At 41.7% G+C, this 26,668-nt stretch overlaps 1 protein-coding gene across 4 annotated transcripts in view; it reads right to left on the bottom strand.

Annotated features, from left to right (window-relative positions):
• Window positions 1–6,810: 6,810 nt before the first annotated feature.
• Window positions 6,811–26,668, bottom strand: part of SPATA6L (spermatogenesis associated 6 like) — a 60,699-nt gene continuing 40,841 nt past the window's right edge. For all 4 annotated transcript variants that reach the window (XM_055294325.2, XM_063609198.1, XM_063609200.1 and 1 more), the window contains 7 exons: window positions 24,678–24,917; window positions 21,449–21,551; window positions 18,996–19,030; window positions 18,070–18,257; window positions 11,529–11,622; window positions 10,394–10,496; window positions 6,811–7,010 (listed from right to left, as the gene is read on the bottom strand). In XM_055294325.2, coding sequence (XP_055150300.1) covers window positions 10,407–10,496; window positions 11,529–11,622; window positions 18,070–18,257; window positions 18,996–19,030; window positions 21,449–21,551; window positions 24,678–24,917 — 750 coding nt within the window. In that variant the 3' untranslated portion in view covers window positions 6,811–7,010; window positions 10,394–10,406. The remainder of the gene's footprint in view (window positions 7,011–10,393; window positions 10,497–11,528; window positions 11,623–18,069; window positions 18,258–18,995; window positions 19,031–21,448; window positions 21,552–24,677; window positions 24,918–26,668) is intronic.

Raw genomic sequence — 26,668 nt, 5'->3', positions numbered from 1 at the left:
TTAAAAATCACCATTATTTCCCCGACAATCTAGGATCATAAACATTTCTTCTTGCTTTTGACCCCAGGAGGTTTGAGGTTGCAAGGCAGGTCTATGGAGGTTGGTCTGTTTATTTGAATCCCTCTGCTCTGGGATTCAGGTGGGAGCCGCTGAGTGAACAGTGGTGCCTCTTTGTGAAGCGAGTGACCCAAGATTTAGCCTCTGTCCAGACATGAATCACTGAACATGGTGTACTGCTGCATTTTCTCTTCCCACGTAATTCTTGAATAAACAACTTGTATTTTGATAATCCTCTAAATTCTATTTACAACCATAAGGTCTTCACGATAAGAACAAGATTCAGAGGGATTAAAAAAATACTAAACAAAATCCCAGACAAGGCCTCCATTACTTCTGAAACACCCACCCTGACCCCTACTAATTCTGAGTGTTCCCTATTCTATCTCCCTGGCCAAAAAGAGATCACAAGAACAAAAGTCCCTAAAGGATTTCATTTGAGCTCCTATTTTGTTCTCTTGGTCCTTAAGTTCATCTTGCCTCACACATCATGAAGAACACGAATCCACAAAATGAAGGACACTGTGTCCTTATTTCTGCAGGGCAATTATTCTCCCCGTCAATACCTCATTCTGCTGACTAAGTAGTTCACCTTCACTTTGTAACAAGCCCAGGCCACTGGACTTAACCACTTCTTCCTTAAAAGGGCCAGGTACCTCCCCCATACACCCACAGGTTTTTAAGCACCCCTAAAATAAGTTGCCTCATGATGTCTTCCCAGCCCTGATGTCTAATCAGCCCTTCTCTTTTCTGTGACTCTCCTACTCAGTTCAGGTTCTATTGCCCTAATTTTCAGACTTCTTCAAAGGTTTTGTCAGAGTCTCCCCACCGCCAGCCTCTACCTACTCCCAAACCATCCTGCACAAGATCATCAGATTAATACTTTGCTTTCTGGCTCCAAAACTCTAATGGCTTCTTATTGTCTACAGCACAAGTTGAAAATACTCGCCTGAATATTTAGGGCACTTCAGAAGATACCCCAGAGGACATTTCCCCTTCTCCATATACATATGCTTCGTTATACTCTTCCCAATTGCCTCACTCTCCCAAATCTCTTCTCTACGTGGTCTGCCTATTTTTCAAATGCTGAAAATAAGTTCTGGACCTCCAATCCCAATACCCCACTGTTTCTAACCTCCTGAAACATACAGAAGCAACAGTATCTTGGTACATAATCAGATACTGCCTTCTATTATTAAGTTAATCAATATGAGACGATTATAAAGTAATGAAATTGAGTTCCACAAACCTCGCTGTAAATCAATATCATTATTTTATACCACTAAACAGGAGTCAAAACTGGTGGCTTTGGGCAAGACCCAGCTTCAGACCAGCTTTATGTGGGCCACAGAGCCTTTGGCTGGTTTAGATTTGAATTTCAAGATGAACACCTTGGGGGAGGGTGGGGTGTTACATGCTCCACTTCACTCCAGCTCCCATGACTCACCATTATTTCAAACTCAACTGCTTCTGACAGTCACAAATCCTGCCTGGTCCTAAAGACATCCGAGTTTGCAACGCCTTTTGGGAATCACACTTGAAATCCCTCATTTAACGTCTCATTGCCCCAGTAAGTCTGGAAACTTCAAGAGGGCACGCATTGAATTTTACACCCCTTAGTGTGACCCCTCCCTACCCCACAGCGTCCTGCGCAATACTGAGCACATAGAAGGAGTTTAACAAACACAAGTTCAGTGGGTCCATGCAAGGTTGTGGGATCAATTTTGTTAACTGCGGGGCTGGGAGGAGACCCAGTGAACAAAGGACGTCATCCTATCCCTTAAGCAACAACAAACGAGCTTTCATAATGAAGAGTTCCCACCGTGAATGCAACACTTCCAGCAATAACACCTACTGCCACTGCCTACCGCCTGTTCCTGGAAGTCATCCCAATAAAACAAATATGATGTTTACCTCAGTTCAAAATTCCAATTTCAGTGAGTGTCAGTTCCTGAAGAAAAAGGAACAGGAAAGTTTATTTGGGGGTGGTGGGGAGGAGGGGACATCCTAAAAATGCTGTTTACAAACATAACATTCCAATGACAGGAAATAAGAGCAGAAAGCCTCTCTTGTTGGCCTAAATAAGAAGTGGTTAATTGTTCCAACTTCTGTCAAGAGACCTTTGTTGCTCTGTTATTCTGAAATGTTCTGAGTTCATGTTTTTCAAAGCCTTTAAGTTGAATTATCTGTGATGCCTCAGGGCCAACCAGGTGGCAACCAAGGGGTGACAGGAAGTGGTACAGAGAACCTGAGATTTGGAAACAAGACACAGCAGGGTTTGCAAATTGGCTCCGACAGTTGCTTTTCTGAGCCTCAGTGTCCTTAGCAAGAAATGGAGGGAGGAATGCTTTCCTCAAAAAATTAAATGAGATGAGAATAAGAATAGCTAATGCTCACTGAGTGCTCATTTTGTACCAGGTACTGATTTAATGTACTTTAAATGTATTATCTACCAACAATAACATTATTAGATAGATACTATTATTACCTCCATATTATACATAAGGACATTGAGACACAAAGAGGTTAAATTATCTGTCCCAGGCACAGCCTGTAAATGGCAGAACTAGGATTTAAATCCAGGTACTCGGAGGGGCGCAGTGGCTCATACCTGTAAGCCTAGCACTTTGGGAGGCCAAGGCGGCAGATCACTTGAGGCCAGGAGTTCAAGACCAGCCTGGTCAATATAGGGAGACTCCTTCTCTATTTTTTATATTAAAAAAAAGAAAACAAAATACACACACACACACACACACACACACAAGGTGGGACGTGGGGGGTGAGGTGGGACGGTGCTAATGGATCACTCTAAAAGATGCAGAATCCCAAGGAAAAATTTTGGACTAGAAACCCCTCATTTTGTTGAAGAAGCTCCATCAACTCAGCCATCAAGAAAAGGACCCATCTGCACCACATAAAAGCTCCTGTCCTAGACATGACCCTGTTTTGACCAAATTCCCTATGTGAAATTAAGCATAGGTTCTTTCCCTTGATAAACAAAATAACTTTATTGCCATAATTTGGTGCCCCTAGATTCAGTGTGGAGGATGGAAGGCTCCCAGGCCAAAGGAGCAAAGGGTTGGGGCCCTCATCACTGTTGGCAGGGTTCCCAGCACAAGGGAAGAGAGGAGAAGAGGTCTCCCCAAGACCTGCAGGTCCCCCAAGTAGTGCTAGGAGGGGTCCCCTAACCAGAGAAAGACAGTAGTCCCATCTGGTGGTGCTAGTGGGTTCTCTGGTCACAGCATGGACTAGAGAGCATATCCTGTTCCTCAGGCTGCCCTCTAGAGAGCCCAGCGGGCTCCTTTGGTGGAACCAACTCAGGGGAGTACTGGCTATACTGAGAGTAGCCTGGCATTTGGGCGCTAGGGCTGAACTCACACAGATACCCATCAGTCTTCTCAAATTACACCTAAAACCAACCACCTCTTTTATGTCAAACATATCATTTGCACTCTCATTTTTTAAAAATCTCTTTTATAATTCATGGCCTACAGCCTTCAGCTAACTTTGGGTCAGTCAGGTGACCACAGAGAACTGGCCTCATTGTACAGCAGCTTTTGTTTGGAGGGCCTAGGTTCCACAAAGCAGATTTTCTTAGGAGCCTCTGCAAACCAAGACCCAATGAAACATGCCCATAAAATATGCTCCAGGCTTTGACAGATCTGCAACCACAGAAGTCAAGAAAGGAATTATAAACTGAAGCAAGACAGATGGGAATTCTTTTTATGATGTTTAATGACACAGATCTTCCCAAAGTAATCCAAACCCCAAAACATCATAAAATTATTCATACTATTATATACTCCAAAACCAAAATACTTCAACTGCAATCCTTGCCCCAGCATGATTCCTCAAAATTGAGATAACTCCTTGAGAAACAAAAGTAAAAATAATAATAATTTAAGGAATAGAGTTAATAGATGCGAAAGTAGAGGGGAAAAAAAGCATGATTTATTTAGTGTGAAAACCAAAGATGACTTTAAATAAGAATGGGCATTTAAGATCTTATTAAAGAGTTATGCTTAAACCATTTCAAAAAACACTGAATATTGAATGTCATGGTGTTTATTTTAACAATAACTTTTACACTGTTGGTGGGACTGTAAACTAGTTCAACCATTGTGGAAGTCAGTGTGGCGATTCCTCAGGGATCTAGAACTAGAAATACCATTTGACCGAGCAATCCCAATACTGGGTATATACCCAAAGGACTATAAATCATGCTGCTATAAAGACACATGCACACGTATATTTATTGCGGCACTATTCACAATAGCAAAGAGTTGGAACCAACCCAAATGTCCAACAATGATAGACTGGATTAAGAAAATGTGGCACATATACACCATGGAATACTACGCAGCCACAAAAAAAGATGAGTTCATGTCCTTTGTAGGGACATGGATGAAGCTGGAAACCATCATTCTCAGTAAACTATCGCAAGGACAAAAAACCAAACACCGCATGTTCTCACTCATAGGTGGGAACTGAACAATGAGAACTCATGGACACAGGAAGGGGAACATCACACTCCGGGGACTGTTGTGGGGTGGGGGGAGCGGGGAGGGACAGCATTAGGAGATATACCTAATGCTAAATGACGAGTTAATGGGTGCAGCAAAACAACATGGCACATGGATACATATGCAACAAACCTGCACATTGTGCACATGTACCCTAAAACCTAAGGCATAATAATTAAAAAAAAAAAAAAAACAATAACTGAAATGGGATTCCAATTCGTTAGGGCTGCTTTCCTTTAGCTGCTTACGTAAGCAGCCCTCTCCTGAGACTTATAGCGTAACCTTAATGTAACACAATATTTTCTTATTTTTGATGACTACTTAGAGGTAACATCAAAACAACAAATTGACAACCATAGTTTCAGAGAGACTGAGAATATATTAGCATATGTAATTTAAGCTTGCTGTTGGCCTTGCCAAGGTGGAATGCTGGTTGTGATACAGGTTGAGTCTCCCTTATCTTCAATGCTTGGGACTGACCAGAAGTATTTTAAACTTGGGTTTTGGTTTTTGTTTTTGTATTCTGGAATATTTACACAAACACAATGAAGTATCTTCAGGATAGGGGATAGGACCCAAGTCTAAACACAAAATTCACTTATGTTTTATATACACTTTATACAGATAGCCTGAAGGTAATTTTATACATGATTTTCAATAATTTTGAGCATGAAACAAGGTTTCAAATGCATTTGACTGTACCCTGCCACATGCAGTCAGATGTGGAATTTTTCACTTATGGTGTTATATTGGTGCTCAAAAAGTTTTGGATTTTGGAGCATTTCAGATTTCAGATTTTTAGATTGGGAGGTTCAACTTGGATATACCTTTATTTGGCTGAAATTCTGAGAAGACGATAAATGAATTTTGCTTTGTTGTTTTTGTTTTTGGAGTTCCTTTCCTGTTTTAATTTTTAATTTCATTTTCTTAATTTACCTAATGAACCAATCCCTATGATCACAGTGAGAAAAGAAAATTTGGCTCTAACTGGATCTTCTAAAAACCGAACAAGGTGTAGGGTAGTGTCTTACTCTATTCAGGCTGCTATAACAAAATATCATAAACTGGGTAGCTTACAAACAACAGGAATTCATTTCTCACAGTTCTGGAAGCTGGGAAGTCCAAGATCAAAATGTTGGCAGATTCAGAATCTGGTGAGGGCCCTCTTCCTGGTTCAGAGATGGCGACTTCTCGCTGTCTCCTCGCCAGTGGAAGGGGCAAACGAGCTCCCTTGAGCCTATTTATAGGCCACTAATCTCATTTATGAGGGGTCCACCCTCACAACCTCATCACCTCCCAAAAGGCCCCATTTCCTTAGAGGTTAGGATTTCAACATACAAATGTTGAGGGGACACAAACATTCACACTATATTAGAGCTGGTAGAGGAAAATGCTATGGTTACCCTATGAAGGAGGGAAATAAGTTTCCATTTTCAGGCCCCTCTTCTCTGGGTCTATATCAATGAAGACAAATGTACCTCTATTTCCCTTTATCCCAGCCCCTTCCTATTCCTGCTCCCTCACACAGTGTAAGCATTTCATAAATGCACCTTCCTCACTAACTTTAAAACCTGGCATTGGCAGTCCTACCTGTAGAAGCTATTTACTTAATGTGTAGTTCTTTTGGAGAAATATTTGAGGAAGGTTTTTTTCCTCATCTAAATTTACAAAGAATTGCTGGAACAAAGGAGTAGGAAACAGAAGGAGAAGTTTAAACTACACTCCAAAGGAGCTAGCCTCCTCTTACAAATTTATCACAGAAATTCAACATTTAAAACAAGATCTGAATTATCCAGAGGTAATGCTCTCTTTTCCAAGGTTTTTAGTGGACTTCATGTAAATCAAGCCTAACACTAAGAAATAAACAAACAACAACAAAAACGGATCTACCAAAAACAGAAAGTCAGGTTGATAGTCTTTCCTGGAGGATTTATCAGGTTATTCCTGTGAATAGCAACTTCCTCTAGCTCATATATAATTAACTTGAGAGATACAGAGAGAGAGAGAGAGAGAGAGGGGAAGCATTCAGAAGGAGGAAGAGAGAAAAAAAGTTTTCAAGAACAGATTTACTGTCAAAAATGAAGAATACCTTAAAAGGCATCTTGACATTTTCATTAGAATTCTAAGTGCTTTCCAAATGGATAAGCACCTGCCATCCAACTACAGTGCTTTCTCTTTCATGTTCAAAACAAACATGCAAAAACACAAATTTTCCAGCTTGACAAGAAAATGTGAGCCCCCAAACAGCAAACACTTTAATCAACAACTCTTACCTGGGCACAAAAGACTGAGTACAGGGTTTGGTTTAAAGGGGATTAGACATCAGTGACTCAACACAGACAACAAAAAGTGTTCATTTCTTTAAGGATGCTTCAATTGTCTCAGTGAGTGAGCTCTTCATGATCCTCCTTAAGCTTTCATTAATTTCCCCTGCAAAATTTGAAACATCACATTCTACATGTGGTATTGAGAAAAAGGCAAACAATCAATACAAGTAAGGAGAAAAAGATAATGTCATACTACCCCAATCTTGGCATGTAGCTATGCCTTGGGATCACTTAGTCTCTGAGCCTTTTCCCTGGATTCCCACAACAGAATAACCCAGTGAGCATCTGTGCGACCTTGGGCAATTAACCTGACATCTTTGTAAAATATCAGGATGATGACAGAGTATCTACCTCTTACTATTATTGTGAAGAGTTAGCACAGTCCTTGCTACATAGTAAATGTGCCAAAATAGGTGTTATTCAGTTGAGTTGTTAAACATGTTCCAATCAACTATATTCTACTGAACAAATTTCCTTCCTTCCTTCCCTTCCTTCCTTCCTTCCTCCCTCCCTCCCTTCCTTCCCTCCCTCGCTCCCTTCTTTCTTCCTTTCTTCCTTTCTTTCCTTTCTTTTCTTTCTTTTTGATGGAGTCTTGCTCTGTAATTTGGCATTGCACACTGGGGGCCGTGATGTCATGGCAATCATGCCTTCCAAGAGAACTAGGGATAATCTGAGGGGTTTCTTCATGGGAGGTTTTTTTTTTGGTTTTTTGGATGTTTGTTTTTTGTGTGGCAAAATTCACCAATTTTAAGTATTTAAGGGATACTCTGTTTATACCAAAAGTACCAAGTCCCAAAAGATCCAGAAATAGATGTATTCCAATCCCTTCAACCCATTTCTTCCACCCATTCCCTCCCTCTATGTGGTCAGACAATTGGACTCGTTTTGGCTCAAGAATCCTGAACTTTTTGTGGTAAGAATCTACTTTCTCATCTCCCTGGGATCTCGAGATCACTGGGGAGCCAGGACCTGGCAGTGAAACAGATATGGAAAAGGGGAGAGATGGGAATTGGTGCTGCCATTAGAAGAGAGTCCTCAAGAAAAGCCGGGACTGGGACACGCAGTGGGAGCCACTGGGTTGTGTGTAGGGGATGCCTCCTGCCTGGGGTCTGTCCTCCCAACCCACAGGAGTGGCTCTGGCTGTCCTCTTCTAGCTATTTGATCTTGCCTGTTTGGATCTTTCCTGGACTCACTGAGATGGATGCTCAGCATCTTTCAAATAAACGCCCCGTTTGCTTAAGACTAGCCAGAGTCACTTGGGTTTTTCACAATCACTAAAGCTGCACTAAAATGACCCTCCAGGATCCCAGCCTCTCCAGGAATCCATGACTCAAGAAGCAGGGTCAGGGAGGATGGTATGGAGACTTCCAGAGAAGGCATTCTCAGTGTACGCCAAACCACTGGGTGGGAATTCCTGTTACGTGGGAAACCTATTTTCCAAGACAGTATTGACATGTTTTTTTTTTTCTTTTCTTACCTTCTCTCTATCCCCCCACATCAGTGTCCACATATCAGCTGGTTCAGGGCTCTGTGTAACTTGATATTACCCATGCTGGAATTCAATGTAATTTGGCATTTGATAATCAAGTGGGCTATGTTCTGTATAACCACCTAAATAATTGCCTAGATGGCAATTATTTTGGTAACCAGAGAGTAAATGGCCCAGAATCCGTCCTTTAATCTAGCAAGCAGAACGTTCTAAGGAAGAAGGCTGCAGAATGGGCGATTACTGAGCTGTCCTGCACATTCCTCTGTGCTAAAGGTGGGGAGCCCTGGCCATTCCTAGGGCAAGCCAACTTGTTCTGTAAAGCATGCACGACCCTCAAACCAGACTTTCAGGAGCCTGACTACAGTGAAAACTTAGCAGGTCATCCCACACTCCTTTCTTGTTTAGAAAGACGCATAATTATTCTGATCCTGCTGACATGAGGACTACACAGTACAAAGCTATAGGATCCTAGTGGGAGCCTTCGGAAGGCAGTGCCCACGAACTCTGCTTGGGTTCCAAAGGGCCCTCCTTCACACATCTGCTCTTTCTCCCCATGGATTTCCATGTATGATTACCCTCTAGCTTTGAAAATGCAATAGAATGTAGTGGTTAAGAGAATAAAGCTCCACCATTCACTAGCCATGTCACCTTGAGCAAGGGACCTAACCTATGCCTCAGTTTTCCTATCTGTAAGATGGAACTAATGACAGTACCTATCTCATTGAGTTGTCCTGAGAATTAGATATGAATTTGTTTAATACATGTGAAGTATGTGTACTAGTCTCAGCACTCAGGCCGCATGTCATAAGGAAGAGCGATTATTATTCTGGGCTTGAATGGAAAAGAAAAGAAGATATGAGAAACGATGATGCCCACAATGTGGCTAACTACTTGCCACAAATCTGAATTCTAGAGTTGCCTTGTTACAAGCATTCATAATAAATGCATATTCTACATACATTTATAAAAACTCTTTACTGCGACCAGGCGCGGTGGCTCACGCCTGTAATCCCAGCACTTTGGGAGGCCAAGGCAGGCAGATCATGAGGTCAGGAGTTTGAAACCAGCCTGATCAACATGGTGAAATGCCGTCTCTACTAAAAATACAAAAATTAGCTGGGTGTGGTTGTGCGCACCTGTAATCCCAGCTACTCAGGAGGCTGAGGCATGAGAATCACTTGAATTCGGGTGGTGGAGGTTGCAGTGAACCAAGATTGCGCCATTGCACTCTAGCCTGGGCGACAGAGCTCCATGTCAAAACAAAAACAAAAACAAAAACCCTCTTTACTGAGCAGCAACCATTGTGGAGGGTCAGGTGATACAGGGACAGCAGCAGGGTGGAGGTAGGTAGGCAGATTCTTGTTCGGTGCACACACCTACTACATGTGTTTGAAAAGTTAAATGTGATTCCATTGTACGGCACTAAATACTGGGTATAAAGCAGTGAGCAACAGCGACAGATTCTCTGATCTCATAAAGGTTTCATTCCAGTAGAAGAGACAGATTTTAAACAATCAGCCCAGATAAAAATATAATAAGAAACTGTGTCATAATTTATGAAGGAAAAATGCCGTGTACTAAAGGGTACACATTACAGAAAGAGGGAGTGTCGTGTCATAGAAAATCATGAGCCTGGAAGGACAAATAGAAGTTATCCAGGCAGAATCAGGAAGACATATTCCAGATGAAGAAAACAACATGCGCAGAGACCCCATGGCAGGAAAGAGCTCCGTGTTCAAGAAGCTGAAAGAAGGCCAGAAAGTTTATTAGATAAAGGGTGATGTGGCGGGCAGGGGAGATGATTACAAGAGGCGGCAAGAGAGCTGGAAGGCACGTGCATTGCCGTTATCATACACAGCAAGGGAAGAACGCGGTTCTCGGGTCTCCTCCAAGTCTCCTGTCCTCCACACTTTCTAGTTACTTCATATTGATAGGAGGAAACTGGAATTCTTTTTAGCAAACCAAGATAAGGAGAAGCACTTAAGCTGCTTACTTACATAAGACAGTAGCTTAAAAATATCTCTGTTCATGCAGTGGGTATTTCTTCAGAGGGTAGCTTGGTCTTTCAATGATATAATTTACTTCAGAGGTAGAATCTTCCTACAATAAAAACAAATCCAGCAATTATGTTACCCATAACATAATAGAGACAGATGATACCCAGATGTGTAGTTTTGCATGTAGGAGGTCTGTGCATCCCATTTATGCCCTTATATGGGGCTCACTATATATGTGTGTATATAGAATCTTTCTTTTTTTGTAGAGACGAGGTCTCATTATGTTGCCAGGCTGGTCTTGAACCTCCTGGCCTCAAGGGATTCTCCCTCCTCAGCCTCCCAAAGTACTAGGATTATAGATTTGAGCCCCAAACCAGGCCTTTGTTAAAGCCAATGACTTTGCAGAAAAGAAGTAAAGTAATTCACTACCCTCATGGTTAGGGCAAACAACATTTAGTTTTAAGTGTCATCCTGCAAATCTAGCATATGACGGTATTTAATAAGTCAAGATGTCTAATTCAACTACATGGCATCATTAAATTCAGCCACTGGGGGCACTGTTGTCCTATGTTTGAATTCTTTTGAGCTGGTGAACGGCCACTTAGCTGTGTGTCTGAAGCAGTGACAAAGTACTGGGAATACCTACCAATGAATCAGAAGCACTCCCCATACCCCTGTAAAAGTCATACAGCCAAAACCACCTTATTAAATCTTAGAACAACTTTCTTCCATGTTGTGGCCTTACATAGCTCACACACACAACTGTATTCTTCCCTGGATTGGGATTCATGTGTGCAGGGGAAAGGAATGCTCTGTGGGCCAGTTAGCCTGTCTTCTCTCAGTCCTTTGAAAGGACCTCTGCTTGATGAGTGCTGTGCACCAAATTAGCTGCTACTTCTCCATTGGATCCAAGCCCCACTGTCTCATCCTCAGGAAGCCAGCCCTGACTCCCAGCCATGTCAAATATCCGCTACCATTCACCCTCAGGACAAGAGGTAATCTCCTTGGTAAGCCTCACAATTTTCCACTTATTTCTGTGGTTATTCGATTAATGTCTGTCTCCCCGACTAGACTGTAGGTCCCTGTTCCCATATTATTTAGTGAGCAAAGATCTAGTTTTATAAGAAAGTCTAACCTTGTTTTGGTGCTGCTGCGCTCTGTGGGATGTTAGAAGACTGCATACCCTCTCATGGATATTCTTCCATGTGGACTGAGAACCAGGATGGAACCTGCTCAGCAGATGGAACAGGGTAGAATATTAAGCAGCTACTAAAAAGGACACTTAAAGCACATGACAATATGGATTGATATTTAAAACTTAATTATAATAAAAAACAGCAGCATGCAAAATGGTAAACATAGTGTGATTTCAATGTCTTTCTTAAACTAACCATAGGAAAAGCACTGGGAAATAAAAACTGCTCAGATGTTAAGAATTTTTTTTGTTTCTCTATGTGGCTATGAGTGATTATTTTCTTCTTTGTACTTTCCTGTGTTTTTCAGATATTTCTCCCATGAACAAACCCTACTTTTACATTTAAAATTTTAATCCAAAAATTTTTAATATAAAATTTAGATCCAAAAAATTTTAATATAAAATTTAATCCCAGTAGTTGTTGTTTTAGGGAGAGATTATCACCCAGGCTAACGTACAATTGCATGATCATAGCTCACTGCAACCTTGAACTCTTGGACTCAAGCAATCCTCCAACTTCAGCCTCCCAGGTAGAGAGGACCAACTAGGTACATGTTGCCATACCTGGCTATTTTTTTTTCTTTAACAGATAGGGTCTTGTTACCCAGGCTGGTCTCAAACTCCTGGGTTCGAGGGATCCTCCCACCTCAATATCCCAAATAGCTGGGACTACAGGTATGCACCACCATGCGGAGCTAACTTTTAAATATTTTGTAGAGACAGGGTCTCCCTATGCTGTCCAGGCTGGTCTCAAACTCCTGCACTCCAGTGATCCTCCTGCCTCAGCCTCCCAAAGTGCTGGGATTACAGGTGTGAGCCACTACACCCAGCCTCCAATCCTGGATGTTTCCTACCACCAGGACTTTATCTTATGTCTCATTTACTTTAGGCCACCCAGACTCCAAACTGAACCATAGGTTTGACAGTCTCTTTCAGTTCCCCAAACATAGAGCATTTTCTACCTTCCATAGGCATTTGGCAACACTGTTCCCTCTTCTGCCTCCCAACCCTAGGGGCTCACTACTCTTATTAACTCCTACCCACCCTTCAGAGTTCAGTTCAATCGTTGAGTTCTCAGCAAAGTCCTTTCTGACCCCTCTCCTGTAGAGGAGGTCAGCTGCTCTGTTATACGCACTTGCAGTTTCATTTATCTATACCTCATTAATACCATTTGCACCACTGGACATTTTGCCATTATTTGGTTAATGGTGGTCTTTATTCCTAGAGTGAAATTGAGACTGAGACTCTGTTTAATAGCTCATCCCAAGGCAGAGTAGGAACTGAATAGCACAGTAAGCAGCTAATAAATATTTCTTGAGTGATTGAACTCATTCTCTCATTCATTCATTCATTCATTCATCCATCCATTCATATTCAGGAGGGGGATGGTTACCAGATCCTAAAGTCTGAGGTATAACTAAGCTAAAAGTGTACATAGCAATTTGATAATGAAAGGCACAGATACAGTTTTCTAAAAACACGCAAAGAATTATAGCCATTTGGGGCCAGGCGCAGTGGCTCACACCTATAATCCCAGCACTTTGGAAGGCTGAGGCGGGCGGATCATTGAGGCCAAGAGTTCCAGACCAGCCTGGCTAACATAGTGAAACCCCATCTCTACTAAAAATACAAAAAATTAGCCAGGTGTGGTGGTGGTACATCTGTAGTCCCAGATACTCGGAGGCTGAGGCATGAAAATTGCTTGAACCTGGGAGGTGGAGGTTGCAGTGACCTGAGATAGGGCCACTGTACTCCAGCCTGGACAACATAGCAAGACTCTATCTCAAAAAAAAAGAAAAAGAAAAAATGATTCTCTTTAATTAATGTATGGTAAACACTGGAAATAACAGGAACATCTGGAAATCTAGTTGTTACTATGGCTACCATATGAATGACCGCCCTGTGCAGTTGCCCTTCTGCTTGGCTGGTTCCAGCCCACATCCAGGCCTCCATTCCACCTCTCTCTGTGACAAGCATGTCCCACTGGTTTTTCCAGGGAGACAAGACCAACAGTATGAATGGATCTACACAAATCCATTGCCAACCCAAGAAAACAACTCATAGTAAATGGAAGCACCACCTAAAGCACTGCCCATGTTTAAGACTACAAACATTATTTCTATGCTTCTCTAAGAACTTTTTTTTTTTTTTGACCCAGAGTCTCATTCTGTTGCCCAGGCTGGAGTGCAGTGGAGCTACCTCCGCTCACTGCAACCTCTGCCTCCCATGTTCAAGCAATTCTCCTGCCTCAGCCTCCCCAGTAGCTGAGACTACAGGCATACGCCACCAAGCCCAACGAATTTTTGTATTTTTCGTAGAGACGGGGTTTCGCCATGTTGGCCAGGCTGGTCTTGAATTCCTGACCTCAAGTGATCCACCCCCCTCGCTTCCCTAAGTGCAGGGATTCCAGGTGTGAGCCACCACGCTTGGCCCTTCTCTAAGAATGTTTAAGAGGAAGGAATAGAAATATGTTGAAGCTATAAACGAAGCTAGCATTTAAAAACAGCCACCAGCTAGATACTATAAATTCTTTTTCATAGGTCTAGAGTAACCAGTACCAAAGCAACTCTTACATTTGTTACCATTATTGTTACATGCAATTTATTTTACATTTGAAGATCTGGGAGAATGATGAGTCAACAGATGGGAGCAGCGCTGTGCCTTTACTACGGCCTTCTCCATGGGATCTACCTTCTCCTCGAGTAATGTGGAGACAGAGGATGTGCTGAAGGAGCATGACACTATTCAGATGGTGGATAGAGGGAACAGGCTTGGCAGTGTTTCTCCCTCCTTTAGTACTCCCATTGTTCACTCTTATAAAGTGTTTTCTACCTTGTCTATTAAAACCTTGAGTTGACTCTCACTCCAAAATTTGTCTCCCAACTCATCCTTATGACCTTGATCCTTACTGACTTCAGTATTAAGTTAGCAGAAACGCAACAGGTATTCTCATGCACCCTTGTGAACTGGACACAGAGAAAGAGTGGTCCTGATATTGCTGGTGTGAAAAGAACACTGAGTGAGTGGAGACACAGCGCTGGCAACCCCCAGTGTCCCAGGAATCTGCCGTGGTGATCACTCTAAAGCCAACGGGCAATGTGTTCTGCAAGGATATGAAGGGCATATCCCTCATTCAAAAGAACTGTTTTTAAAATATTATCTTCAGAGCCACTTCTCTAGTGTGAAGGTGACCAGCTGTCTTGGTTTACCTGGGGCTCAGGGGTTTCCCAGGATGCAAACTTTTGGTACTAAAACCAGGACAGCCATGGGCAAACTGGATGGCCTTTCTGTGGCTGTGTTGTTCTTTGTCGCTGATAATCACGGCCTTATTTACAAACTCATAGTCCAACTAGGTCCCAAGTTACCAGTTTAGAGAGACTTTGGGCACAGAGAATTTGCTGCCTCATCAGAGATGGCCAATAAAACTCTGGTCTGCAGCTAAGACTCATCTTTCTAAAGTCACTTGTGCCAACTCCCGTGACTAACGTCACAGAGCTCCTCACTCCTTCCAAGCAACGCCCAAACTCCTTAGGTCAGCCAACAAAGGTCCCCCTCAAACCTTTGGGTCCTGGCACCAACTTTCTCCCAAACTCCTCTAACTGCTAGAAGCTGACAGTGCCCCTGCCTCCCACCTCCCATCACTCACCTCTATGAACCCCATCATAATCCAATCTTCTCCCCTCACGGCCACATGAAAGCATCACCTCTTCCATAAAACACTCCAGAAGTACTACCCTTCTTCTTTATACTCCAGTAACTTTTGTTCCACACTATTCACAAAGTGCTGCTTTGTAGAAAGCTCTTTGCATACTTCTTTTTTATTATTATTATCATTTTTTATATCCTCTGCTAGGTTGCAAGTTTTCAGACATCAGGAGAAATGTCTTAAATGTTAGTGTTCCCATTCCAGGCCTAGAAGATTGAGTATCAATCCTGGTTTCCTTCTCAACCACAGATTTCATGTGCTCCCCACCCACATACTCAATTCCAATCCCAATTGACTTTGACTCAGTAAACATGAGGCAATTCTTCTGTTGGCCAGAGTTGAGAATTGCTGGCCTGCTGCATAAAGACACTCAGGAAAGGCTGGCTGAATGAATGCATAAACCATCTCACACGTATTTAAAGAGAAAAGGGGTCTTCTCAGATCTCTCTCCTGATGGAATTGATTTCCTCCCACTCTGTCTTTCCCCTGCATTTGGATTGTACTTCTGTTAGGTGCCTACCACAATCTATCTTGTATTCAGTGACATGGGGGTATGTCTGCCTTCCTGTCTAGTATGTGAGCCAGTGGAAAGCAGAGACGTGCCATGATGGTGTCCATTGCCCACAACAGTTGCCCAATAACAGCATGCTCAATACAGTCTCTCACAAAAGCTTGCTGTACTGATTTTAAGGAGTTTGGGAGGTGTTATAGATACCAGGCACAGAGACAAAAACCATGGGTTATCCCCAGTTCTGGCAGCTGAGAAGCACTTTGTGGCTGTATGCAGATGGATCTTTGATCATCACACCCATTTTAAAGATGAGGAAACTGAGGTTTAAAAGGTTGAAGCCAGGCACAGTGGCTCATGCCTATACCCAGCACTTTGGGAGGCCAAGACAATTGCTTGAGTCCAAGAGTTTGAGAAGAGCCTGGGCAACACGGTGAGACCCCATCTCTACAAAAATAAAAATATGAAAATTAGCCGGGCATGTCAGTGTGCACCTGTACTCCCAGCTACTCAGGAGGCTGAGGCAGGAGGATTGCTTGGGTTGGGGAGGTCAAGGCTGCAGTAAGCTGTGATTGTGCCACTGCACTCCAGCCTGGATGACAAAGCAAGACCCCATCTCAAAAAAAAAAAATTAATTAATTAAAAAAATAGGTTGAGTAGCTGTGTGAAATCACCTAGCACTTAGAGACACATGAGCGCTAGAGCCCACATCTCCTGACCACTGCCAATTGAAAGTTCTTTCCACTCTTCATTCAAAATCAATCCTCTACAAGTCTTTAAATCCAGGATAACCTCCTGTGTTTTGCCAGTCTGCTGAATTCCAGGCTGGTGGCAAAAGCATAAGACAGGAGGGGACGGAGGCCAGGCACAGAGAGGTATAAGTGTGTCTCTGACCACCTGTCTCTGTGTGCCAGAGCCAGTTTTTGTTTGTTTGTTTGTTTGTTTGTTTGCTTGAAACAGAATTTCGCTCTTGTTGCCCAGGCTGGAGTGCAATGGTACCATCTCGGCTCACCGCACCCTCCGCCTTCCGGGTTCAAGCAATTCTCCTGCCTCAGCCTCCTGAGTAGCTGGGATTACAGGCATGCGCCACCATGCCTGACTAATTTTATATTTTTAGTAGAGACAGGCTTTCTCCATGTTGGTCAGGCTGGTCTCAAACTCCAGACCTCAGGTGATCCACCTGCCTTGGCCTCCCAAAGTTCTGGGATTATAGGCAGGAGCCACTGCGCCCAGCCCAGAGCCAGTTTTTTAAAAATCTATGTTGTATTATTTTCTTCTAATAAAGTAACTAATCAAAAGCTTGCCATACATTAATGGATTTTATTAAAATATTTGATCTGACTTCCTCAAATCCATGATTTAACATTTGAATATAGAGTTATTATGTCATTTCTGAAAAACACTAAGAATGGATGCCACTTTCTTAGTCTACCTCAAAGTTAATATAATTCCTGTAAAAATTGCAGGGCCACTGTAGTTCTGGGATATATTTACTCTGAGTGCCTTTGTAAGTAATTGTGTTATCTTGCTGTGCAGAGTTGGCTTCTTATTCTCGTCACTAATAATGCGGAGAAAAGCAGATTGGCATATCCTTCATTCAAAACAACAATCTTACAAATATTCTTTTCAGTGCCACTTCCCCGAAGTCAAAGTAACCAACTGTCCTGGTTTGCCTAAGACTCCAGGAATTCCCAGAATGCAGGACTTTCAGGTCTAAAATCAGGCAGACCCAAGTGAACCAGTGGTTACTTACCCTACTAGAGAGTGCCGTCTGGCAAATAAAGGCTTCTGCTCTTACTCTCTGGCCTGCTCTCCAGACATATGCAAATGTATTTCTATTGTTTGTGAAAATAATGTAAACAGAGAAGTCATGTCTAGAAAAAGAATATATGCCCATATGTTCACATTCGTCTTTGAGTGGTGGGACTGGGGGTAATTTTTTTCCACTTTTTTTTCTGTAATTTTCAAACTTTCTGTGGTGAACATTTTTATACTGGTAAAATAAAAAGGTTTAGTTTTTAAATTTATGACAAATAAAAATGGGTAGATAAATAGTACCTATGTCAAAGTTAGTTGTCTATCCATTTACAGCAAATATTCTGAGATATGCCTCTGACTTTTGGGTAGATTTTAAAAGAAATAATCATTTTTTCATATCGTCACCAGCTGAATATTCCTAAGAAAGGAAGCTGGTGAAATGACCCAGCTTTACCCCCGCCAGGCCACAATGCACTCCTCAGGCAAACAGATAGGTGTTTGCCACTGACCTTTCTCTGAGAAGGGGCTGACCCAAGGGGCCGGGAGAGCTGGAATGCTGGTAGGTGGCAAATGAAGCTTTCCCGTGGAAATCAGTATCTCCTTGTTTACTGGATGAGGACTTTCCAAACTGACTTGAATCTAAACGTGATGATGAGTCACTCCTTAAAACAATCCGTTCATCTGGCTCTTTAATAACCTGAGTGACAATATGCATTATTTAGTTGTAATTTTGCTTCTGTTTGCTTAATTTAGAGCAGGGCGTGGGGTTAGACAAGGAAGATAACTAGGGCTAAGATGCCAGAATATTTGCCCCAGGGATCTCCTGCAAATAGAAGAGGATCTGGAGAAGAGAAGACTAGTGACAAAATGTTCAGGAGTTCGGACTGATAAAAATAACCAAAAGTCTGTATGTTTGGGATATATTAACAAACCAAAATAAACTCATGCTCTGAACTTTGATTTCTGAGGACTAGGGATTATTGGTCTGGGAAAAATGTAACTTTAACAAAATATTTAAGCGCTGTGGCATAAGAAGCATAGTATATTCCATTTTCTTTGCATAAGTCTATTCTCATGTTGTTACACAGAAGTTTGAGCCTTCACTTTGACAAACCAAACTTCAAGAACAAGTGATTTGCCACCTCTATGTGTAAAATTATTTGATTAGAGAAAAAGCAATAAAAATCACTGCCAATAAAGTAGGTATTGGGTCTACATACACCCTCCTTGGTAATTCTTCCTACTTCCTACTTAGGATAACCCCTAAGCAAAGTATAACATGGTGTCCGGGCACATCTTCATACAAACACTAAACTGCAGCAATTCCACCTAAGCAGACTAACTAGAAATATCTACCACTGATTGGAAAAACCACAATAATTGACATAAGATATCTGGAAGTAAATCATTTTACAAATTCTACTTCTAAAATTACCTTTACGTTAGCTGCAAGGCTGTCAAGAGAAGAAGCTAGAAGAAAGAGGAACAGACGTTTCAATGACTCATTATTACCATTTAGCCTTAAAACTGCCATTATATTTATTCTACAGCAGTACAAAAATTTTAGACAATGAATGAATTATTTAAAAACTGTGATTCTAAAGATAGGGAGCTCTCTTCTCTCCCACCCCCAGCTGGGCAGGAGTCAGCAATGCTAAGGCCCTTTCAGCTATAGCCACAAACCTGCCCTGTGGCCTCATAACCTCCTTCCTCCTGTGGCCTCATAACCCTGTGGCCTCATAACCTCCTTCCTCCTGTGGCTTCATAAACTCCTTCCTATTGGTTTTGAGCCCTACCTTTCACAGAGGGGCCTGCCGTCATTCCCTTGCTTCTCAAAGTGCAGTCCATAGACTAGCAGCATTCATATCACCTGGAAGCCTGTTAGAAAAGGAGACTCTTAAGCTCCACCCCAGCCCTACTGAATCAGAATCTGCAGTTTAACAAGAGACCCAGGTGATTCAACTGCACATTCAGGTTCGAGAAGCACTGCTGTGTTCTACCTTAGGCCTAGATGAATGAGCCGACAGGTGACCTAAGCAAAGGTCTGGCTTGAAAGCTACAGGGATTCCAAGGATCTGAGCCCAGAGGTCTGAATGTCTTCTCTAAATGTAGGTATGCCAAAAACTTGGTGTGTGACCTTTACATACATTGTAACCTCTCTGGAACCTTAGTTCTCCACCTGCCAGGATTAAGAAAAGACAAAGGCCGAGACCAATGTGATGTGTGAGTCCCATCATAATAGAGCCTGCATTAAACCCAACTTGTCCTCCCCAGGAAAGGACATTTGCTGTTGCCTGATTTCACTGCAGTAGGGAAGACAATGCTGCTTTATAAGCTACATGAGTGATTTTCAATTCAAAGAATTTAAATTAAATGTCAGAGGTGATGAAGCACATTCTGCTTCAAACTCTGTACTCTGTCCTTGGCCAGCTGCTGTCAAACAGCTACCACAGTCTAAGAACACTGGCTTAAGTTTCCATAAGAGACTTAAAAGTAGCCCCTTAAAAGTGTAAACCTTTAAGCCTAAGATAAAGATCTCTATTGTTAGGGATGGCAATAGATAGAAAGTCCAGTACTACCAGCAGGCAAGAGAATGGACCACCACCATTCCTTTCCAGCCTACGAATTTTGATTAAGTTCAGGAATGACTGATCTTCACCTACACGACCTTCATTACTGGCATGATTCATGGATTTCAGTCAAAAGCCTACAAGGGATTCCTTAACCCAGTGACACTCAATGTGTGGTCCAGGGATCTCCCCCAGGGGTCCCCAAGACCTTTTAGGAGATCTGCAAGGTCAAACTGTTTTCATAATAATACTAAGACATGATTTGACTGTTTCATTCCCATTCTCTCACCACTGCACAATGGAGTTTTCCAAAAGCTACAATGATGTCATGACATCACCATCATGATGGCTAATGGAATGTGTGCTAGTCTATTCTTTTTTTTTTTTTTTTTAGTCAGAGTTTCACTCTTGTTGCCCAGGCTGAAGTGCAATGGCACAATCTCAGCTCACTGCAACCTCCGCCTCCCGGGTTCAAGCGATTGTCCTGCCTCAGCCTCCTGAGTAGCTGGGATTACAGGCATGTGCCACCATGCCCGGCTAATTTTGTATTTTTAGTAGAGATGGGGTTTCTCCATGTTTGTCAGGCTAGTCTCAAACTCCCAACCTCAGGTGATCTGCCCGCCTCGGCCTCCCAAAGTGCTGGGATTACAGGCGTGAGTCACTGTATCCGGCCGTAGTCTATTCTTATATTTTAAAAATGTACCAGTTTTAATTTCTAACACGCTAACTACTGATATTATCCACATCAAGAAAAGCTCTTTGGGCTCCTTAATAATATTTAGGAATGCAAAAGGGCCTTAAATCTAAAGGTTTAAGAACAAACACTCTGCCTTCATCTAACTGCTTCAGATAGAGTTGGCTTCCCAACTTGCTGACACAAAATCTTATAAAACAAATGTTACATCTCCTGATCACCATCAATCTCCTGTTTTTTGCCATCCAGAAAAATGGAAAGCCTTTTTGTTAGGCATCAATGGTGACTTTGCAAGGGGTTCACAGCAGGACAAGTTGCACTCTGCTTTCCCAGCCCAGCCAGGGAACAGCCAGGGAACAGCCAGGGAACAACTGCAACCACAGCACGCTCAGCACGCCGCTTAGAATGGTCCCCTTCAACGGTGAGGGGAACTCTCAGACAGAAGCTTCTCAGCTGACTCTGCTTCATGGGAACACTGCCCTGGAAATTCCACAGCTGGAGAGTATTTGAGAATTAGGCCCACAGTTCCGAACATAACCTGTGATTCCTCAAAATGAAAGAGTATACACAGGACACATTTGTTGCCATAGGGAAATGTACAGGAGTAACAAGAAACTCGAGTACCTCTTCTCGTTGGAAACGGAAAGTCTGAAAACTTAGATTTTCTTCTAGACCTCCTCAAATGATGCTCTGAAATATTCTCACCAAAGGGCTTTGCACTGTCCACCTGAAAGTAAAGGAAAGAAATAAGACTAGAATCCACTATAGCTTCTAGTACCCTCCCCTCGTTACTGGAATGCCTGTCTCCCCCTCAATCACTGATTACATAGGTTGGAAAAAGAAGGCTGGAAAACCACCCAGATCACAGTCTCCAAGTTTGTTACATGTTACACCTAAAAGGAGAAACTTTTTCCTTCACTGAGGCTAGAACATGAGGACACAGGCTAAACATTGGCATAAAGAACTAAAGTTAGACACAAATTATATTCCAACAACTGGTAAGGATCCCGCACAGAAAGAGAGTAAGTGAAGCTTCATTTCATAATCCCTTAAAATAGGACAACGTTCCACATTCCTTAAACAGTATGAGTAGTGCTGGCCTAAGTGGGGTCCTCACTGACAGCAAGGGATTCCCGTAAGATGACATTTCTACTTTCCACATTCCTCTCTGGTCTGAGTGTCTACATTTTTGAGAAAACAATAATGGTAGCTAGGCCGGGTGCAGTGGCTCACGCCTGTAATCCCACCACTTTGGGAGGCCAAGGAGGGCAGATCACCTGAGGAAGGGAGTTCGAGACCAGCCCGACCAGCATGGAGAAACCCCATCTCTACCAAAAATACAAAAATTAGCTGGGCGTGGTGGCGCATGCCTGTAATCCCAGCTACTCTGGAGGCTGAGGCAGGAGAATCGCTTGAACCCAGGAGGCAGAGATTGTGGTGGGCCGAGATCACGCCATTGCACTCCAGCCTGGGCAACAAGAGTGAAACTCCGTCTCAAAAAAATAATAATAATAAATAATAATAGCAACTATATTACTATGTTATTATTTATCTATGGTGACTGACCATATTTTCCTAAGGAAAAATTGGGTAACATGATCTGCAAACAGGTCAAAATACTTGAACTAGGGACTCTTCCAAATAGCTACAATATAGAGTTGCTGATTTTTATTTTTACTTTTTGTTTTTCAATATTTTAATAAGGCAGGTTATAATGTTACTTTTCATTCTACTTTAATATATTGACTTGAATTTAGTCTTTATAACATCAGATTTTCTAAATTTTAATGCTTCTACTTAAGGAAACATCACATATCATCAGAAAATCTGACTAAATAAAAAAATTAAATATGTAAAATCACTGATAAAAGACTTTGGCACATAGGAAAAGCTGTATAAGAATTTGTTGGCCGGGCGCGGTGGCTCAAGCCTGTAATCCCAGCACTTTGGGAGGCCGAGGCAGACGGATCACGAGGTCAGGAGATCGAGACCATCCTGGCTAACACGGTGAAACCCCGTCTCTACTAAAAATACAAAAAATTAGCTGGGCATGTTGGCGGGCGCCTGTAGTCCCAGCTACTCGGGAGGCTGAGGCAGGAGAATGGCGTGAACCCGGGAGGCAGAGCTTGCAGTGAGCCGAGATCGTGCCACTACACTCCAGCCTGGGGGACAGAGCAAGACTCCGTCTCAAAAAAAAAAAAAAAAAAAAGAATTTGTTAAATAAAATAAGTATCAAGCAAGTTTTAATCCCCTAAGAAATCTACCAAGATTTTAAGATTACTTAGTTCATAATGGCATGCACTAAAGTTGTATTTTACAATAATTATATCAAATGAAGTACATCAGATATATTTTCAATGAAATGAAATAAATGAAGTCAATTCAATATTTTTATGGCTACATGTTTAAAGATTGGTTGTTAGATTTTTGCCAGATGTCATTACACAGGCCACCAAGACAACAGCTGTTGTGTATTTTTTGTAGATAGCTGTTCTGAAGTTTCTAGCCAAACAGCTCTGTTTTACCTACAAACCAATTCTACATACAGTTATCTCAACAGCACTTCCACTTCGAGATTTACTACACTTCACAGTCTCTGCCTAATACACAAGCATCACCACTGGTGACTTTAAATCAAAATATCAACTTAATGATACTATCAATAGTTAACATTCTGGAGAATAAGTCATTAATTAGAACACAAACTGGTGTTCACGTAGACTACAAAATAATACAGGAATTTTTTTTAATGTAATGTTAATTGGAATATATAGGAAAACTAATCTGTATATACAGTTTAATTACAACTTTGTGGAAAAAATGAAGCCTATGAATGCAAGCATAAGGCAGAGAAATTGCGTCAAATTAAATCAAACAATGATTTTATTATGCTGGTGAGCCAATGGATAATTTTTTTCTTGAACTTTTCTATGTTTTCCATCACTTTTATAGTAGCAAAAAAACTGTAGGCCGGGTGCAGTGGCTCATGCCTGTAATCCCAGCACTTCGGGAGGCCGATGTGGGTGGATCACCTGAGGTCAGGAGTTCGTGACCAGCCTGACCAACATAGTGAAACCCTGTCTTTATTAAAAGTACAAAAATTAGACGGGTCTGGTGGTGGGCACCTGTAATCCCAGCTACTCAGGAGGCTGAGGCAGGAGAATCACTAGAACATGGAAGGCAGAGGTTGCAGTAAGCCGAGATTGTGTCACTGCACTCCAGCCTAGGCGACAGTGCAAGACTCTGTCTCCAAAAAAAAAAAAAAAAAAAAAAAATGTAAAGAGACTAAGAGAACTAGTGTGACTAAATTTGCCTACCACTACCTGAGGACAAAATCTAAGATGACTTTAATTAAGGGCTTTGAGTATCGCACAACATTGCTTCTTCCTGCAAACAAAACTTTTCTGGCTCTTCAACATATGGCCACTAAGCACCAATCTCATTAATAAAACTCATGTAGTTTTCTTTAAAACCGATGAAGCTTTAGTTTTGGATTGATACAGAGTGCGTGCCAACCTTCATTATGCATTTTCAACCTCTGTCAGTTCATTGACTCTTCAAGATAATGGCAAGTTATCATGTGTAGGCATTATACTCTGTTAATAATTTTCAAAAATTAAAAATAGGGATGGCTGACATTTACTGAGCAAGTCCCCTGTATAAGGTACCTTTCTAGGGGCTTCCTGACAATGATCTAGGAAATGAACATAATTTAATCACAATTATTATTCAATTCAAAGTACCTTTTTATTTAATATTATTCATTTGTTGTTATAGCTCAACCTTCCTTTATTCCACCCTCATCCATATCCTCACTATTGCAAAATACTCTAAAAAATAATTTTAGGCTCACATGTCTAACAACAAATGGAGGCTTGCTTCCCCCAGAGATTTTGAAATTATTTCCAAGGTTCAACTGAGCTGGCTGGTCCTGGAAGAAATGCCTGGTAGAATACGGAGAGGGCGCCCGGGCTTGCATGCCTTTGGGAAGTCTGTTGAGATTATTCTCCTTTAGTTTCATCTTTATAGTATTTAAGGGAAATATTGGTTCATGTGATGTAGATAAAGGCCTTCGTGACTTCTGTCTTTCTTCCTGAAATAAACAAAAAAAGAATATTTTTTAAAATAAAGAAAGAAAAGAAAATTCAATCAGACTATAACTGTATTTAATTGAATTTTTAAAAATTAAGGTCAAAGATAGCACACCTCAGATTTATAAAACATAAACATAAGAAAGGACATTTCTCTAATTTTTTTCCTGTTCAGTTTAACATCAGTAGTATTTATAACTTGCTAGTATAATGTATTCAACTAATTAACAATGAGATTTATTTATAATAGGGGGAAGTTAGAAAGTGTCAGACACCTCCAATACATAGAGAATAGAGAATTTGACACATACAGGGGTCTAGCAATTTCACTTCCAGGAATGTATTATAAGTAAATAACTATGGCTATATGTATAGCTACAAAAATGCTTATGATAGTTTAAAAGTTAGAAAGCAACTGTATTGGTGAGTAAGCAATTGCGCTCAGTTGCAAATCCATCTCAGCTACATAATACTGGTCCAGGGACTCTACAAACTCCCTTTTTTGCTTTTCCAGCTGATCTCTGTAGGCTCTGCCACTGGAAGGTGCTAGAGAAAGTGCAAGGCTGGAGGAGATACAGTGACTGGCTACTTCCAGTTTTGCATTCTATTCCTGTTAGCATCATTCCTGCAACCATTCTTCGCCTTAACAGCTGCAAATGGCTCCAGATTATAGCCTTTCCCCTATTAGGCCAGGACTAGCCCCAATGCACCCCTCCAGACACATCAGCAGCAGCTGGCCAGAGCTGCCTGTTCAGATTTGAGTCTAGACCCACAGGAACCTTCCTCCAAGCTCTTGTGGCACCAGCAGTGAGCAGTGCCCCTCCTTTGAGATCTGAGTCCCAGCTCATCAGAGTCCCACCTTCGAATTCCTGAAGAAGCATCCAGGAAAGCAGCCCTTCTCCAGAGGTCTGGGTCCCATTTCTGTTCAATCCCTTCTTTAACACTTCTTTAAGTGTTCTTGCTGACCCAACATCTTCCCTTTGTTTCCCCAGCCCTAGGGGTGGAAGCTGCTTCCTGCAGTTACTCTCTCATTTCAGTGTTCCCCTTTTATCTTTCAGTCTTTCTTTCAACCCCTGTTTAGCCACTTTTAAAAATTAAATCTTTCTGTTACAATCACAAGTTTGGTGTGGTTTCCTGACTGGACCCTGCCTGATATATCAGTTAAGTGCTCAACAAAAGGAAAATGAATGGCCAGACAGATTATAGTACTTCCATACAATGGAATACTATGAAGCCATGAAAAATTGTCTGGCACAAGAATACTTGAGGACATGAGAAAATGTTTATGATAAATTAAGTAAAAAAAAGAAGGGTACAAAATAATATGCAATGCAGCGTGATCTCAATCTTTTTTAAAAGTGTGATGTGTGTACAGAATATACTAAAAAAAAAATGCTGATCTCTAAATGGCAAGAATGAGACAGGTTTTTTTAATTTTGGGTCCTTTTTGCTTTTTTATCTTTGTTTTCTAATTTTCTAAAATAAAGTGATACTTCTGTTTTAAGAAAGAAAAAAAAACAGACTGAGTGCGGTGGCTCATGCCTGTAATCCCAACATGTTGGGAGGCTGACGCAGAGGATCTCTTGAGGCCAGGAGTTCAAGAAAAAAAACAATGAAACTATTTGTTTAAAAAGTTAACACTGAAAGGAAGACCTAGGAAGTTAAAACAGTATTAAAATGGTAGAATGGAAGAGAAAGAAACACGAAAAATTGCTAGGAACACATCACAAATAAATTGGAGAGAAGAGAGGAT

This window comes from Symphalangus syndactylus, chromosome 9, assembly GCF_028878055.3.
Source record: "Symphalangus syndactylus isolate Jambi chromosome 9, NHGRI_mSymSyn1-v2.1_pri, whole genome shotgun sequence".
Lineage (NCBI taxonomy): Eukaryota > Metazoa > Chordata > Mammalia > Primates > Hylobatidae > Symphalangus > Symphalangus syndactylus.
This window is presented reverse-complemented; position numbering and strand designations above follow the sequence as displayed.